General features: G+C 39.7%; 1 protein-coding gene across 3 annotated transcripts in view; it reads left to right on the forward strand.

Annotated features, from left to right (window-relative positions):
- LOC126094677 (Bloom syndrome protein homolog) overlaps positions 1–18468 on the forward strand; it is a 207352-nt gene that overhangs the window by 83868 nt on the left and 105016 nt on the right. For all 3 annotated transcript variants that reach the window (XM_049909187.1, XM_049909188.1, XM_049909189.1), the window contains 2 exons: positions 11069–11216; positions 16969–17100. In XM_049909187.1, coding sequence (XP_049765144.1) covers positions 11069–11216; positions 16969–17100 — 280 coding nt within the window. The remainder of the gene's footprint in view (positions 1–11068; positions 11217–16968; positions 17101–18468) is intronic.

The following is an 18468-nucleotide window of genomic DNA, read 5'->3' on the forward strand; positions in this document are numbered from 1 at the left end:
TTGATACAGTGCTCCATACTAGTGCAAGTCTCATCATCTCTGCATAACTACTGCAATCTACATCTATGAGTATTTGAACTTTCTCACTATATTCAAGGCCTTATCCAAAAATTTTACCGTATTTACTCGAATCTAAGCCGCACTTTTTTTCCGGTTTTTGTAATCCAAAAAACTGCCTGCGGCTTAGAATCGAGTGCAAAGTAAGCGGAAGTTCTGAAAAATGTTGGTAGGTGCCGCCACAACTAAGTTCTGCCGTCGAATATGTGTAGTGCTACACAGGCATGCTATGCAGGCACAAGGATAAATACGGGCGCCAAAACGTGTGCGTCAGTAAATAAATTAAAAAAAAAAAAAAAAAGTGGAAGATGAGCTTTTTTCTCCATCCCGAGTTTCGAGCACTGCGTTTTCATACATTATCCAACAAAGTAAATATAAATTCCGTATTGTCCATCTTCGAATGTAGCATCATTTCAATGTACTACGAAAATCCGACTGGCAAGACTATTTGGGATGTTTGTCAATATGGCCAACTCTACGTTCTGAATTTTTTCCTACCTGTGAGAAGAGATGGTTGCTAATAGGAACTTTTATGTATTGTGAATCACATGCAGTATTCTCTTCACCATAAGAATAATACGAATATAAACATTTTGCCATGTATTGTTTCATGTTTGCTGCTATCTCATTTAAATCCTGTCTGCTTAATAAACTACGAAACTAGAGTGAGACAACAGCAAACGCGGAAGAATACACATATCATGTCATGTTTATATTCATATCATTCTTATGCTTAATAGTGGTACAGTCAGAAATGAAGCACGGCAATTGACTAGATTTTTAAATCTAAGATGACTCTAATTTCTGTGCAGAATGTAATGTACTAAAGAGGCGTCTGCAAAGATTTTCAAACGGAGAAAAATTTTCGCTTAACTCTCGTTCAGAACATCTATCATACGCAGTCTATTATTTGGTTCTTGTTGATAATTATCGAAGAAAGCAGCAGTGTAAGTAACAACAAATAGCAGTCTCTTGCCATTGTTTCGCTAATGAGACGATTCCTCTCTTTTGTTTTTTAATTGTAAGCGGCGGTAGCGTGCACAAAAGCAAGCCATGCTGCGAGCGGCGACAGGTCGTAAACACACATTATCAGAAGGCGACAAACAATGCATCACACAGTACAGTAATGCATTTTCAGCTTAGAGTGACCTAAACACATACAACAAAGAGAACGGCACTTATCAGATCGAAGAAAAATAAGCAATCAATTCAAACCAGACGAAGCACGTGAAAAAGGAAGGGTACCCATATAAATACGGACGGAGTGTCTGACGCATAGCAATGGCTATCTGGTAAAGCTTAACTGCTAAGCCTACGACTCGAACCAAACTACTGTAGCTGTATCGTCATTCATTCGACCTAAATTGTCTCTCATATTACAATGGACCAACTTTGTTTCGATTTGGAGGTGCGGCCTAAAACTTTTCTCTCCCCTTGAATTTTGAGTCTCAAATTTCAGGTGTGGCTAAGATTCGGGAAAATTTCTTTTCCTTGATTTCGAGTCTCATTTTTCAGGTGCGGCTTAGATTCGAGTGCGGCTTAGATTCGAGTAAATACGGTAACCCCTCCATACTTCCCTCCATCACTAAACTGATGATCCTTCTATGCCTTCGGATTGTCATATCAACCAGTCACTTCTCATAGTCACATTGTGCCACAAATTTCTCACCAGTTGGGTTCTGTACCACATTGTTGTCTGAACTGTTTTCACTAGTGCATAAGGCTACACTCCAGACAAATGGCTGCAGAAAAGACTCTAACATTTAAATTTATATATCTGATATAATTAAATTTTTGTAGAGACATTTGAGTCTCAACCTTATCTAAGATAATGATAGAAGTTGAAGAAATGGATTAAAATTTGTGCCATGGCCAGGACTTGAACCCGGGTCCCCTTGCTTACTAGGTAGGTGTGCTAGCCATTACACCACTGTAGCATAAAACTGCGACTAGAATGAAATTTTCACTCTACAGTGGAGTGTGCGCTGATATGAAACTTCCTGGCAGATTAAAACTGTGTGCCGGACAGAGACTTGAACTCGGGACCTTTGCCTTTCGCGGGCAAGTGCTCTACCAACTGAGCTACCCAAGCACGACTCACGCCCCATCCTCACAGCTTTAATTCCACCAGTACCTCGTCTCCTACCTTCCAAACTTGACAGAAGCTCTGCTGCAAACCTTGCAGAACTAGCACTCCTGGAAGAAAGGATATTGCGGAGCCATGGCTTAGCCACAGCCTGGAGCCATGGTTAAGCCATGTCTCCATAATATCCTTTCTTTCAGGAGTGCTACTTCTGTAAGGTTCACAGGAGAGCTACTGTGAAGTTTGGAAGGTAGGAGACGAGGTACTGGCAGAAGTAAAGCTGTAAGGATAGGGCATGAGTCGTGCTTGGGTAGCTCAGTTGGTAGAGCACTTGCCCGCGAAAGGCAAAGGTCCCGAGTTCAAGTCTCGGTCTGGCACACAGTTTTAATCTGCCTGGAAATTTCTGAAAACTGTGAATTGAAATTTGTTAGGGTGGGGGGGATTGGCATTGAGCTAGGGCAGTCCTTGCAGCTGTCTTACCTATACTGCTACAGTGGTGTAATGGTTAGCACACCTGCCTAGTAAGCAAGGGATCCGGGTTAAAGTACGGGCTGTGGCATAAATTTTAATTCATTTCTTGAGCTTGTTTCATTATCGTATTTAAATTAATAGTCAATGTTAACAAATATCTTGCGGTTGCTAGTCTGCATTTTGCATCCTCACTTCTTCAGCCATCGTCAGTTATTTCAGTTATTTTTCTACACAAATGGCAAAACTCGTCTACTACTTTTAATGTCAGATTTCCTAATTTTAATTCCCTCAGCATCACATGATTTAATTCAACTACATTCTGTTCTTATTGTGTTACTTTTGTTGATGTTCATTTTATAACCTCTTTTCAAGATACTATCCATTCTGTTCAACTGCTCTTGTTAATCCTTTGCAGTCTCGGACATCCTTTGAAGACTTGGATAAAATTACAAAGTCATTAGCAAACCTCAAAGTGTCTATTTCTTCTCGCTCAACTTGAATACACAGTGGAATAACATTGGACACAGCCTACAACCCTGTCTCATTCCCTTCTTCACTCATTCTGTGCTTCCCTCTGATGTCCATTGTTTTTTATAACTGCAGTCTAGTTTCTGTACAATTTGTAACTAACCTTTTGCTCCATGTATTTTATCCCTGGTACCTGTAGAATTTTGAAGAATGTATTCCAGTTGACACTGTGAAAAGCATTTTTCTAAATCTACAAATACTATAAATGTAGGTTATACTCTCTCCAGTCTTTCTTCTAGGACCAGCTTATCCTCATTCCAAGTTCCATACATGTTATGGCATTAAGGCTCTTCCCAAGGCAAAAAAAGAGGCTTATATTATAATTTGGCTTCTGTAGACATTAGAAATAATTTGCGATGTGCACGTCAGAAAATTCACAACATTGTGTGCTGGGACTTAGTGAACTTCACCCTGTGATATATTTACTCATACAAGATAACATGCAGAAAATGGTAAACATTCAAATGATCTGTAGTGTGTTTATTTTTAAGGAAAAGCTGTACTATGCTCAATCGTCCAATGTTTCAAGGCCACTAAAATGGCTGACAGTCCCATAGTGAGCAACTTACATGCTGTCCCCCTTCCATCACTGTAATGGCCAGTCTAAAATTGTCCATTTTTGGATGATCTTTAGCTGTCTCAGCTTGTGTAATTACATTTGGGTATCTGCATTCTTTTTCATGGAGAGCTATTTTTTTTTCTTTAAAATCTTCTTATGTCATCTTGTTTTGTTATTAAGCTCATTTGTTTAGTGCTCAACTGGTTTGTTAATCTATAATTTGACTATAATGCTTGGTAGCAACTTGTTGCTTTGTCTGTTAGGTACTTGAATATTCAGTATGGTTCTTATCTATATACTGTGTGGCACCTTCAGTGAGGTACCTTGTATCTATATTTTTATAATTCTTTGTTGTAGTGTATATTCATTTTCTTACTATGTCTTGTACAATCCTGTTTGTACAGTGCACAGTTTTACTTTGCTCCTTACATGTGTTCTTCTTGTTTGTATTTCTGATTGTAATGATTGCTGAACCACATAATGAGGAATATTTCATAATAATATAATTTTCTGATGTGGTCGCATGTGTCTCTACTTTGTTTTTTAGTTTGTACTTGGGAGTTTCTCCTTTAAATGTCTTACTGACTGCTTTTTTTTTATCATTCTGCTGGTAGTTTCAATTTTGTACTCTCTTCTTCTTCTTATTTTTTTAATTTTTAAATTTTTTTATAGCTTCTTTATGATAGTGCATTTTTGAACAGAGACAGTGTTACTGCTCTGTTGAATGTACTCCTACAAGCTGCCAATTTTTGTAATGTGGGATGACATGAACGATTGTGAATTATTATTTCTGTTGTTATTGGTTTGCAAAATAAATGGCTCTGAGCACTATGGGACTTAACTTCAGTGGTCATCAGTCCCCTAGAACTTAGAACTACTTAAACCTAACTAACCTAAGGACATCACACACATCCATGCCCGAGGCAGGAATCGAACCTGCGACCGTAGCGGTCGCGCGGGTCCAGACTGTAGTGCCTAGAACCGCTCGGCCACTCCGGCCGGCTATTGGTTTGCAGAATATGTTTAAGTTAGGCTTGCCATTTTTTATACTTTAGACAGATCCTGAACCTTTTTTTGTTTTGGAGGGGGGGGGGGGGGGGGGGGGGTGTCTGTTGTTAACTGTATCCTGCTACACATAGTGTCAAACAAACTGTAGAGCTCATTAAGTTTTTAAATACTCCCACAAAACATTATGATCATTGTATCCATGTATCTATAATAACAAATTATCTTATGAGTCAATTGGTTCTATAGAGAATATAAGAGGTCTTCAAAATGCATTATAAAAGTCTCGCCAAAAAATCCTGACAGGCAGTTCCTCATGCCTAAATCATCATGTTCATGGTAAATATTTTTGTGGAGTTCCAAGCAATCTGTAAACTCTTTAATCTCGTTGATTGACATCTTTCTATACTGATACAAGTTACCTTTCATTATCTGTAGTGTGGATTTCAGAGGTATATGTGTATAAAGACCCACAGTGTCATAGGAGGCTAAGCACATTCCTTATTTTTGTAAAAATATGTAGAAATTATATAGAAAAATGTAAGAAACAATATCTACTAATGAGTAAATTTATAATCTTTTCACATTGCAAGACAGAGAAACACATACAATATGACTCCGCTTTTACGTTCCTGGAATTAACATTTTCCCGCCGTTTATGACATTTTTTATCTGTCCCATCAAATTTGCTATGCTCACTATGTTAATTTGCATCTGATTTTGCATCAACATATTTATCATTTTACTGCGATTTATGCATTATAGAAAAATGTTTGTGGAGAAAAAATGATGTTGGCATGATGTTGGCCATCCAGTAGTGTTTACAAATATTACGTGGTTAAGTTTCTTGATACCAAGGCACTATACTCAGCAGATTTGAACCAGTAAATGTGTAAAAGTTGGAACAATTCATGCCATATCCCTGCTATTGCCAAGCTCTACTTGGCATGGTAGCTGATGGAAGTAACTAGGTTTGTTCAAGTGAAGATATCATGACTAATCACAATCATTTCCAAACTGTCACTACTGTGCAAATGCAGTTTCGTGATTGTTGTGATAGTCATGACATCTTTATCGAACCATATTTAGTGTGTTTCGGTGTATGGACACTTGCAGTACTAGTTGACACCGTCTTCACTTTGCGATGGTCAAATGTTTTTAGTTTAAACACAGCGCAGGTTACATATTTTATTCACACTGAATGAAACGTGTTTTGAGAATTTATTGTTGTTGTCAAGTGCAGTATTTATGCACGTATTTTTTGTAATGCTACACAAACAGACAATGTGAGTGATAGTTTGTGTATGTGAGGGGGGTGGTTTCTACATAATTGATGGGGCACAGCACCTGGTAACCTTAAAAAGATGACTACAGTGCAAGAGACGCAGAATAATACACATTCAAACACCGCACAAAATTTTTTTGTACATATTTGCACTTGACAATGAGAAAAATTTCTCGAAATGCGTCGTGCTAAGCATAAAAAATATTTAACTAGTGCAGTATATCATTATTTAAATAATGAATGACTGTTACTAGCTTTCAAAAACATCATTTATAACATATGAAATTGAGTCAAACGTTCCTACTTCCCAGACAGTTATCAGTTCCAATTACCTTAGCAGTTTTTACTAGATAATAAACCTTCATTAGATAATAAACAAGTCCCTGACAAGTTGTTTGATGTCTGTTATGTACACATATCATACATAATGTGCCAGGGGGTAGCCTGTACGTAACTTTTGCAGCATAAAACGTTATTTCCCAAATTTTAAATTTTCCCGCATTTTACACAATTTTTTTGAAGTCCATTGAAAAGTGGAAAAGCGGGGTTTCACTCATATACCCACACGCCAGGAGATGCCAAATACTTATAACATCTCTGGTAAAGTTTGTGAACAGTGATGTGTTAAGTTTAAATGCAATGATCTTGAGGAAGCTGGCCGGTGTGGCCATGCAGTTCTAGGCGCTTCAGTCTGGAACCGCGTGACCGCTACGGTCGCAGGTTCGAATCCTGCCTCAGGCATGGATGTGTGTGATGTCCTTAGGTTAGTTAGGTTTAAGTAGTTCTAAGTTCTAGGGGACTGATGACCACAGATGTCAAGTCCCATAGTGCTCAGAGCCATTTGAACCATTTTTTTGATCTTGAGGAAAATACATGGTCAAGATGCACTGTACTGCAGGTATGCCATATCAGTTCCAAAATATTTCCCACAAGCAGAGTACCTAAGCTAATTTTAGTGACTGGTTGTGTTGTCTTTTTGTATATATACTACTTAATGTTTAAACTAGCCCAGTTTTCTCTTAAAATTCAACAATTGAAAATCCAAATGGATTGTAACAATATTATGAAAAGGATACTTGATACTCACTATATAGTGGAGATGCTGAGTCACAGATAGGCACAACAAAGAGACTGTCAGAAAGTGAACTTTCAGACAAGTGCTTTGTCAGAGAGAGAACACACACACATGCACACTCACGCAAATGCAACTAACACACACACACACACACACACACACACACACACACACACACACACACACACACGACCAACACAGTCTCTGGCTGCTGAGTGGCCACACTGTGAGCAGCAGCATATGGTGGGTGTGGTATACACCACTTCTAACAAACACCGAACAACGCGCTCTAGTACGCGGCCGCCAAATACATCGCTGGCCGCACTTCTCTGGGCGGCCCGCTGCTTCCATCGCTGGCCGTTTTCACACGCACGCTCCCTTACGTGGCCAAAAAATACATTGCTGGCCACACTTCTCCGGGCGGCTCGCGGCTACCATCGCTGGCCGCCTTCGCGCGCGCGCGTTTGTCAGCACACAGCAATTGGCTACGCCAGGAAACATTGCGATTGGTTTTCCCTGGAAAACAGTGACCCCAGCCGACGGCTCCATTAACTAGCAAGCCTTATATAAACCCAGCTGCCGCCGCAAATGACAGTTCTCATCGGGAAGTGCAGTACGCCGTGTTCAGCTGCTTGTGGATGACTCGCCGCACCGCTCGAGGTTACCTGGCTGCTCAGCGGAAAATCTTGCGACTTCACTTGGAGAGACTGAACTTCACTGGACTTGGGAATAATTACGGAATGTGCACCGCACCATGCGTATTTGGACATTGGTATAACCAAACTTTAATTCTGCATTACTTCTGAGTGTGAGCCTGGGTAGACGCTTGGCTAACATAATTGTTAAAAAGTGATTTGTGATTTAATAAACCAGACTGAAGAGGTTATGTGTTATTCCTGGTTATAACAATGGGATATTGGGATATGCAACCGGGTGGTGGCAGCAAGTAGGAGGCTGGGGTGGAGAGGGGGAGGGATAACAGGGTAGGGAATGGGGGACAGTAAAGTGCTGCTTGTGGGAATATGCAGGGATGAGGTGGAGAGAGCATAGGGCAGCTGGGTGCAGTGAGGAGGTTAGACAGAGTGTGGGGGAGGGTTAGCAGAAAAGGAGAGTGCTAAAAAGACTGTGGCTTCATTGGTGGAATAGAGGACTATGTAGTGCTAGAATGAGAACGGGGAATGGGCTACAGGGTAAGGACAAAGAGTAACGAAGGTTGAGATCAAGAAGTTAGCTGCAACCACTGCCCTGCATTCTACGTGAGCAAGACAACCAATGAGCTGTCTGTGCACATGAATGGCCACTGCAAACTATGGCCAAGAAACAGCTGGACCTTCTCATTGCTGAGCAAGCCACCCAACACAACGTTCTTCATTCCAATGACTGCTTTGTAGCCTGTGCCATCTGAATCCTTCCCACCGACACCAGAACTGTGCAGATGGGAACTCTCCCTGAATTTATCCTGTGTTCCCGTAACCCTCCTGGCCTCAAACTTTGTTAGTCTTTGTCCTTACCCTCTAGCCCCTTCCCTGTTCCCATTCCAGCACTACACAGCCCTCTGTTTCCCCAACCCACCCACAGTCTTTTTACCTCTTTTCTTTTCTGATAACCCTGCCCCACACTCCGTCTGACCACATCACTGCACCTAGCTGCCCTGCCCTCTTTCCACCTCATCCCTGTATGCTCCGACAAGCAACACTTTACCATCCATCACCCCCTCCCCTGCTATCCCTCCCCATCCCAGCTCCAGCCTCCTCCTTACCACCACAATCTGGTTGCACCTCCCATCATGTGCTGCTGTTCACAGTGTGGCCTCAGCAACCAGAGACTCTGATGGTCGCGCGCGCGCGCGCGCGCGTGTGTGTGTGTGTGTGTGTGTGTGTGTGTGTGTGTGTGTGTTCTATTTCTGACAAAGCTCATTTTCTGACAGTCTTTCTGTTGTGCCTATCTGCGACTCAGCATCTCCACTATATTGTAAGTAGCAACTAAGCTTTTCATAATACTGTTCAGTTTTCTCTTAATAGCATGAAAGATCTTAATATTTTCTTTTTTCCTGGAAAATGTATGTTTCATCATTGTGTACCTGTATACAAGATGTGATCAAAGGTTAACAGGAATTTTTTAATTTTGCAGGCTAAATTCATCCAGTTTCCAAATTTTGTAAAGTCTTGTTGTTACACACGTTCATTATGTATGTTTGCATTTTCAGCTGTTTTGAATATTTAGTGTATTGTTGACAGACAAAGAGGTTGTATGTATTTTTGAGTGCTTGCTCTTACGTTTGGGAAGGATGGCTCAAAGTATTTGCATTAATTTTGCTTGAAAAATGAGAATAAAATGCAGCGCTGCATTTGAAATGTCGCCTTTGGCTTTTGGCAAATCTGCTGTGAGTAAGACAAGAGTTTCTGAGTGGTATAAACATTTCAAAGAGGGTCGAGAAGATGTTGAAGACGATGACTACCTTGGACACCGTAGCACATCAATTACTAAATACTGATGACAGTATGTGTGAACTAGAGAAAATGGTCCTGTTAAATGGTTGAATCACCATCAGAGACATTGCTGATGATGTCAGCATATCCTTTGGCTCATGCCAAGCAATTTTTTCAGTTGTTTTTGGCATGAAGCATTTAGCAGCAAAGTTTATTCAAAATTGTTGAATTTCGACCAGAAATGATGTAGCATAGACATTGCCCAGGAATCACTGAATGAAATTGACAACAATCCAGAACTTCTAAAGAAGGTTGTAACAGGTGACAAAACATCAGTATATGATTATGACATTGAAACCAAGGCCCAATCGTCCCAATGGAGACTGCTTGAAGAGCAGGACCAAAAAGAATTCCACAAGTTTGATCACATGTGAAGATTCTTCTCATTGTTTTCTTCAATTACAGTGGGGTAGTGTATCATGAGTTACTGTCTTATGGTCATACAATCAATAAGGAATGTTACCTGGAACTTATGTGCCTTTTGCATATAGCAATCTGAAGAAAACTACCAAAAGTTTGGCAAAGCCACATCATCATTATAATGCTTCTGCTCAATCCTCAATGCTTGTTCATGATTTTTAGGCAAAAAAAAAACAGAACCATTAAGTCGTCTCAGCCACCGCATTCACCAGACGTGGTTCCCTGCGACTTCTTTCTATTCCTGAGGTTGAAGAAAACCATGAAAGGACGTTGTTTTGCACCATGGATGAGATAAAACAGAATCGCTGAAGGAGCTGAATCCTGTAATGAAAAGTGAGTTCCAGAAGTGCTTTCAAAATAGGAAAAAGTGCTGGGACAAGTGTATTATATCTTAAGGGACAAGGATGAGGTTGGTGAATAAATAAATATTGTTCAAGAAAAACAAAAATTCTCATTACTTTTTGATCACACCTTGTATTACAGTGGAATAAATAAATAAATTAATTAATATTAAATAGTTCAGTTAATGCTGTTATTTAATTTGATAGATAAAAAATCTATGCACCAAGCGGTGGCAGAACACCCATGTAAAAGACTGTTGTGATTGGCAGGCTTTCGGAGCCAGTGGCTCCTCCTTCAGGCAGAAGGGTTGAAGGAAAAGGACTGGATAGGTCTAGGAAACGGGGTAGATTTTGTGAAAGTCACAAGATGAGAAGTCTTTCCTTCTCATCCCATAAGGTAAGTCTCCCCTGACCCGCAGTTCTGGGTGACTTCCCCAAAATCTACCACTTTTCCTAGACCTCTCCAGTCCTTTTCATTGACCTTTCTTCCTTCCCCTTTCTTCCTTCCCCTTCAATCCTTCTGCCTGAAGGAGCCACTGGCTCCGAAAGCTTGCCAATCACAACTCTCTTTTTATGTGTGTGTTCTACAACCACTTGATGAGTAGATTTTTGATCTATCCAATTAACTAATTTTATCAATAATTGCTTGTTTCAGTTATTGCTGCGAATGATAGCTGCTGTTATCATTTTGATCCTTCCAGTCATATTGGAGAAGTGTTTTTCTTTGTAGTTGTAGACTGTTTATTTTTTTGCAGGATTGAAAATGTTATATGTCACTCCTGAAAAATTGAGTGCCAGTGGGAAACTTCAAGACACTTTAGACAATCTCTATAAGCGGAATAAATTGGCTAGATTTGTTATTGATGAAGCTCATTGTGTGTCACAGTGGGGTCATGACTTCAGGTTAGATATTTTTTCTTCTTTATTCATCATTTCTTTTTAACTAAATAGCTTTTTTGCATCTTACTTTTTTGTTTTATGAATATCATAACATATTTATGCATATCACTATGGCTCTTAAATTATATGCAGATCTTGGTTAATGTTGTAAGGAAATAATATCTTTCCTCCATTACTTATTTTGGGAGGTGCAGGCACCAATTTACTGTATTAATATTCGGTCCTCATAAAAAGATCAATCTTTTGATGAACAAAATCAGTAAGTTTTACATTAGTGAACTCTTCATGTAAGGAATGATCTGCTGGCCTGAGAACCAAGCAGGGGATGCAAAGCAGTTATACAGGCCACTGGTCTGTGCAGCTGACAACCGTGTACTGCCAGTGGATAGGTCTTACACCATAAATGAAATAGAAAAGCATACAATGTCATTATGTTGAAATCAACATCATAATCAGGTGATAGGTGGATAACTGTTGCAGGCAGTTTATGGGAAGTGCTATTTCTTCTTTATTTTAGTGTTTTCAGTTAAGATTTTTTATTATAATGTGGAAGTCTTGTGTAGCATTTGTTTTAAGGCATTTAATTATGGCCTGAATGTCAGGGGTGTGTTTTTGTAGAAGAGATTTTTGTTCTCCAAAAACATCACAATATGTGAACATACTTGAAACTTCCTTTCAGATTAAAACTGTTTTTTGGACCGGTACTCGAAACTGGGACCTTCGTCTTTTGTGGGCAAATGCTCTACCATCTCAGATATCCAAGCACAACTCCCTACCTGCCCTCATTGCTTTACTTCCTCCCGTACCTCATCTTCTGTGAAGGCCGGTTGTGAGTCGTGCTCGGATAGCTCAGTCTGTTCAGCACTTACCTGCGAAAGGCAAAAGTTACAGCTTTGAGTCCTGCTCTGGCACATGGTTTTAATGTGATAGGAAGTCTCAAATCCATGCGTACTCTGCTGCAGAGTGAAAATCCATTCCGTGAACATAGATGTTCCATAAGTCTGCAACAGATTAACATCAGCAGTAAAGGCCTTTAATTTGTTACACTTTTTCACAATTGCTGTTACCCTATGTTGCTTTAGCAATGTACAACGAGCAACTGCTAGAAGGGGAGCGAGTTCTTTTGCGTAAACCCTGTAGAACCTCAAAGATATCTCATGCAGTTCAGATGACTTTCCACCATTGAGCAGTTCTCACTGATTTTCCTTTCTCTGACCACTTTTCTGTGTCTATAATTTTGACATTTGTACCATGAGTATAATGTGGAACTGTATTTGAGTCTTATGCAGTGAAACAATTTCAGAAAATGGATTTTTTTTTTTTTTTTTTTTTTTTTTTTTTTTTTTTAAAAAAAAAGTCACTGGTGCCCTCGTTGAACAACTGACTGGAAAATTTTGGATCCCTTAGCTACTGTGAGTTTACGACTGCTGTGACAAGGTGGTTTTCTGACAAACTGTTCGACGTCATTTTCAGACAGGACTCTCAAAACAATGTGACATGAGTTCCTGTCTCTTGGTACCAGTTTTAATTACATAGTTCTCCCATTCTGTAGCTAGCAAATTGAAGCTTCCTTCTATTACAGTTGCATGACCAGGAAGCTTGCTTGTAATATTCTGCAAGTACTGTCTAAAGCACTTTGCCACTATGGCTCGTGAGACAGGTGGTCACATTTGGAATCTGTAATAACCTCCCATGATTGTGCCATGAGTCATCTGGCTGTAGATACTTAGTGCTACCCGTGTGAAGCCACAGCAGATCACTAGCGTGTAATATTGATACAGTAAGTTGCTCAGCTGTAAAACCTACACTTCGTTTGGGCTATAAATAATAAATACTACGATTGTCAGCTCTGCTTCACATTACGTGACGTGACTGTGTGGTGACTAAACTTATTCCACCAATCACAACTTAAGTGTTGTTTCAGAGCTGACCACAACAGAAATAATGTATTTGCTGTCTGTGTACCTACGGCGTAAGGTTAACTGTATTGATTTGTTTTTATTAAATATAGTTTCAAATGATGGTTATAAGTAAGATGAGGAACTGTATTGTATAAGTGACAGTTAAATGAAAAAAAGACAGACTATATACTGAGCATGGTGTAGACATTGGTAATGGAGATAGGTGTGTTTATAGAACTGCCGTCTGTTAGGAATCAGGAAGGAACAGTGCAAAAGTTCACCGCTGTGCCATTTGTCCATTAGTAATGCTTGACATGAGGTTAGTGAGCTCCGTGTCCACCTAACTTCATTATGGACACCAGGAATGAGAAACAGCCAGGCATTGTTCAATTATTGACTGTGTAAGGAGTGGCAGGAAAACAAAATTCATGCCTACACATGTGAGTATTTGTGTGAAATAAACAATTTTGAGAAGATTGGCTACCACTGAAAGACAGCAGTCAGCTAGGACAAGCTCATTGTATCATTACCCCTTCTGTCATTGTTATAGTGGATGCTGCCCTCATAAATGATCAACAGTGGATGGTGGAAGACATTAGAATCATGTTGAGCATCAGTCATGGTTCTGCTCACGTTGTCATGGCAGAGCATTTGAAGCTCTGAAAAATCTGTGTCCAGCCTGCCGGATTAGCAGAAGTTGAACAGAATGTTGATACCACTCAGCACCTAGAGCAGTATCACGATGGGGTATACCGTTTCCTGTTTCATATTGTCACAGGTGACGAAACGGTGTGCTATCATTTTGAGCCTGAGAGCAAGTGTCAGAGCCAACAACAGAAGCACATGGGTGCACTCCCACTCAAAAAGTCCAAGCCTAGGATAGCTTCACTTTTGGGAGGAGAAGATTGTTACAGTAGTAACTGAGTGACTCTGCACAGTATTGCTAAATAAGATCTACAGAGCAGGAATGAGATAAGATGTGTGTGGAAATAATACATGCGGCTAATCATAATTAGAGGAGAGACAGTAGAGTAGGAGTTAATATCAACTTCGTAAATCTGTAGGCTGTTCAATTAGAAAATAATAATTGCAACCCAGAAAATTTGTAAGATGGAATCGATCAACTAGTAGAAAGCTACTTTATGATTAGAAATTTTATTTAAAAAGCCACTAATCTATTAGGGGCATTCTGTAAGTAATGAAACACTTTTTTTTTCTGAAAACAGGTTGGTTTTATTCGGGATTCCAAGACACCACATTATTCGCCACTCATTTGCATGTAAAATCCTATTTTTCAACATAATCTACATTCAATGCAATAGCCTTGCGCCACCTTTTTGGAGGGTCTGTATTTCTGCATGCTGGCAGTGTACTGGTCAAAGTCAGAGCCAACATCTTGCAGTGTCAGTAACCTCCCCATTATCCACATACTGCTTCCTGTGGAGTGCATTCTTCATTGGGCCAGGAAGTTGGAAGGTGCGAGATCTGGGCTGTAGGGTGCATGAGGAAGAACAGTCCAATGAAGTTTCATGAGCTCCTCTTGGGTTGCAGCCTTGTGTGAGGCCTTGCATTGTCATGGCGAAGGAGAATTTCATTTGCATTTTAAGTGGATGAACACGCTGAAGTCGTTTGTTCAGTTTGCTGAGGGTAGCGCAATACACTTCAGAATTGATCATTGCACCGTGCTGTGGGATATCAAACAGAATAACTCCTTCAGAAATAGTGAAGTCCAGCACTATTTTTTTCTCTCTCCTCTCTCTCGAAGGAGAGGTGGTGTGGCACCACTCCATGGATTGCATTTTTGTTTACAGTTTGAAGTGATAAAACTGTGTTTCATCACCAGTGATGACAATTGGCAAAAAATTGTCACTCTTGTAACACACAAACATTCTGCACAGATGGTCCTTCATTGCTCTTTAGGGTCATCCGCAGCGACTGAGGGGAAACCGTGGAAAACCTAAATCAGAATGGCTGGGTGGAGACTTGAACTGCTGCCCTGTTGACAATAAGCTAGCAACTATTCTGAAAATAAGGGACTCTAATGTAGTTAACATGTGTGTGTGTGTGTGTGTGTGTGTGTGTGTGTGTGTGTGTGTGTGTGTGTGTGTGTGTTTGTTTGTTTGTTTGTTTTATTCTAAACATTTGTAGTTGTATCTATGTATTATACACCATTTGTTCCAGTTTAATGCGTAGGATCTTCAAAACCTAGTGTGGAAAACTTGGGTCTGGTATAGCTTTATTGAAACCTTAATAATTGAGTGATTACAATGATTGTTTTTCTCCTATTTTTTACTGTTCGGTGTCTGTTCCACATGGTGGAGAAAGGTCATAGCTGGTGTGGAAGCATGCCTGATTCTGTGGGTGTGTACAGTCTTTGATATAGTATCTGAACTACGAGGAAAAGGAGGAGTTCACTTATTTCCACCTTAACTGTGGCATTTCTTCTGAACACTGTTGTAAGATGATTTAGTTCCACCAATAGATGTTCAACTTTCACATACCTGTGTAATGCAAAAATTAAGTTATACCAATTTGCGCAGACCTGAGTAATGCCGGTAGTTTCTGTTGTCCTGCCCAAAACAGAGCAGTCCTGACACACAGATGAATTTTGCCAGGACTACTTAATATCTGCTTTCAAAGTTAACTTGAGTAGTGTTTAGGGGAATTGGCTATAGACGGTGTGAAACAAAGATCAGTCTGATGTCACTGAGCATGGGGCACAAGGTCTGTTTGAAAATTAGACAACCTGACCAAACGTGGTTCTGTTATAAGGGAGGCAGTAGAAAACCACATGTGTGACAATAATTTAATTGAGGAAGACAGTGGTATACCTAACAAGTGGTGCTTGTGAAAACAAATTGGATGTTAAGTACTGTAGAGAGGTACAATTTTGTAAATCAAAATTTAATGGAGCTGTTGGCATGGAACCTTTCTCATCCTCTTACTGCACATAAATCCTTGCCTGGAGAGTAGAGGATTTGTTCCTTTTTTGTCGCATCCTGCATTTTACTTGTGCAAATTTCACCTATGCCACAATGATTGCTGACATCATAGTCAGTTTTAAGGCTGAAAAAAGTGGGAATACTCAGAGCAAAGAATGGGGTTTCACAATTAAGAGGTCTATAACAGGAAGTGTTTTTATTCAGGAAGGTGTAGTCCTTTCCAAGAAATGTAGAACAGAGAGATTATCAGAGTTCGAGGTTGAAAAATTCCTTGGGCACCAGTGATTTATAGTAAGGATTGGGACACGGGAATGTGAGAGGGCAAATAATAAGCTGCACATGCAAAACAAACAAAAATGCACACATACACACACACACACACACACACACACACACACACACACACACAGAGAGAGAGAGAGAGAGAGAGAGAGAGAGAGAGAGAGAGAGAGAGGGAGGGAGAGGGAGTAGCAAACAGACAGCAGAAGCATGATGGGAAATTTATAAGTAATTAAATAATGCATGAAATACAAGCAGTTAGGAAAAATGTGCAGCATGTCTTTAGTAAAGATACACAGGTACATTGCTGAAACCCCTCAAATATTGGAGAAGACAGAATGGGAAAGAAAGTGAACACTACTGTGTCTACTATCAGAGTGCCCCTAGCCTCCTTAGTGTGTGCTTTTCATTTAATTTTGTTTTGTGCTTCTCTCTCTCTCTCTCTCTCTCTCTCTCTCTCTCTCTGTGCATGTGTTAACATGAACTATGGTTGTTGCAGTATGTCTTCTCACAGAATGACACTATTACTGTGATTAAAAGTCAGACAAGACTGTTTTGAGTTTGTATTGAGAATTCCATTTATTAAAAGCACCAGTATTTTATAACTTTTGTATTGTGTGATGTTTTTTGCAGACCTGATTACAAGAAACTTTGTGTTCTTCGTGCAAAGTTTCCTGGTGTTCCAACTTTAGCATTGACTGCTACTGCTACACCTCGCGTTCGTATAGATATTCTCCATCAACTGGGAATGAAGACACCAAAATGGTACACCTAAATATATCACTAGTACACTGACTATAAATCATATTCTTAATTTGTAAATTGAGTAAGTTATTATGACATTGCAGCTATAGCTATTAATAATGGATGGAAAGACACAGAACCATTCCATTGGCTACCCCGTCGGAGGTTTGAGTCCTCCGTGTGTGTTGTCCATAGCGTAAATTAGTTTAAGTTAGGTTAAGTAGTGTGTAGGCTTAGGGACTGATGACCTTAGCAGTTTGGTCCCATAAGACCTTTCCATGAATTTCCATCTATTCCATATTGCGTCAGAGATGTTAGGAATAAGTCTCAAGTGAGTATTACAATCAACTCTAGCAAAAGAAAAGCTACAAACCTGCAAGCTTCAGTCAATACAGCTGAACTGCTTCTGTTGGCAACAATTTGCAGTCAACCCTTTAAGATGACAGACAGTTGGCAGTATACGTGAAAAATTAAGGTCAGAGTTAGCAATGAGAAGTTTATAAAGACCAAGCAACTATTTCCAGCAGACTTTAGTCAAGGTAGGAGCTTGCCAAAGAAATCCTTGGAAAATGAACATTGAATTAATTGTACTAGTACCTGGATTATGGACAACATTTGTGATTTAGGTTCCTTAGCAAAATAATTTTGGCTAAGACAGCCCCTTACCTTAATTGTAGTTGGGAAGTTCATGTGACAGTTTAGGTCATTATCTCATTTAGATAATAATTGTGCTATTACTGAGTATGGGACCAGAAAAATTGCAGAGAATGCTTCTCATACTAGTGTGAAGATTGTTTCATTTTTCTGTGTAATTTTTACAAAATTATCCACAGACACGAGCAGGAAAGAGAGCATTCTCTCTTCCACCACTATGCCGGTGTATGATGTTATGAGCTGCTCTTCCTTAATTTATATGAGTAATTGGCTTTTTGTGTGTGAAAAGGTGGGGTAACGCTGTGCGGAAACAAGTTTCATTATAAATAATCCTCAGTGTAGATTAAAAGCTGCCACACTGTATAAAGTCAAAGAAAAACTGCTTATTTATAGTACTGGGAAATCTACTAATTGTGTAAGGTGCCAGTTTGAAGTCCTTATATTTATAAGGAAAGTATGTCTTGTGAAACTGATATGTAAAATAAATCATCCATTGTGAATGTTAATTAGTTTTTCGTATAATGAAAATATTATGAAAGGATAGGTTGCTACTCACCATGTAAAGGAGGCATTGAGTTGCAGACAGGCATAACAAAAAGACTTCTACACATTTGAGCTTTCGACCAAAATGAGAAACAAACACACACACACACGCGCACACACACACACACACACACACACACACACACACACACACACACACACACACACAGATATGACTTCTGTCTCTCGCCT

This window comes from Schistocerca cancellata, chromosome 8 (assembly GCF_023864275.1).
Source record: "Schistocerca cancellata isolate TAMUIC-IGC-003103 chromosome 8, iqSchCanc2.1, whole genome shotgun sequence".
NCBI classification, from domain to species: domain Eukaryota; kingdom Metazoa; phylum Arthropoda; class Insecta; order Orthoptera; family Acrididae; genus Schistocerca; species Schistocerca cancellata.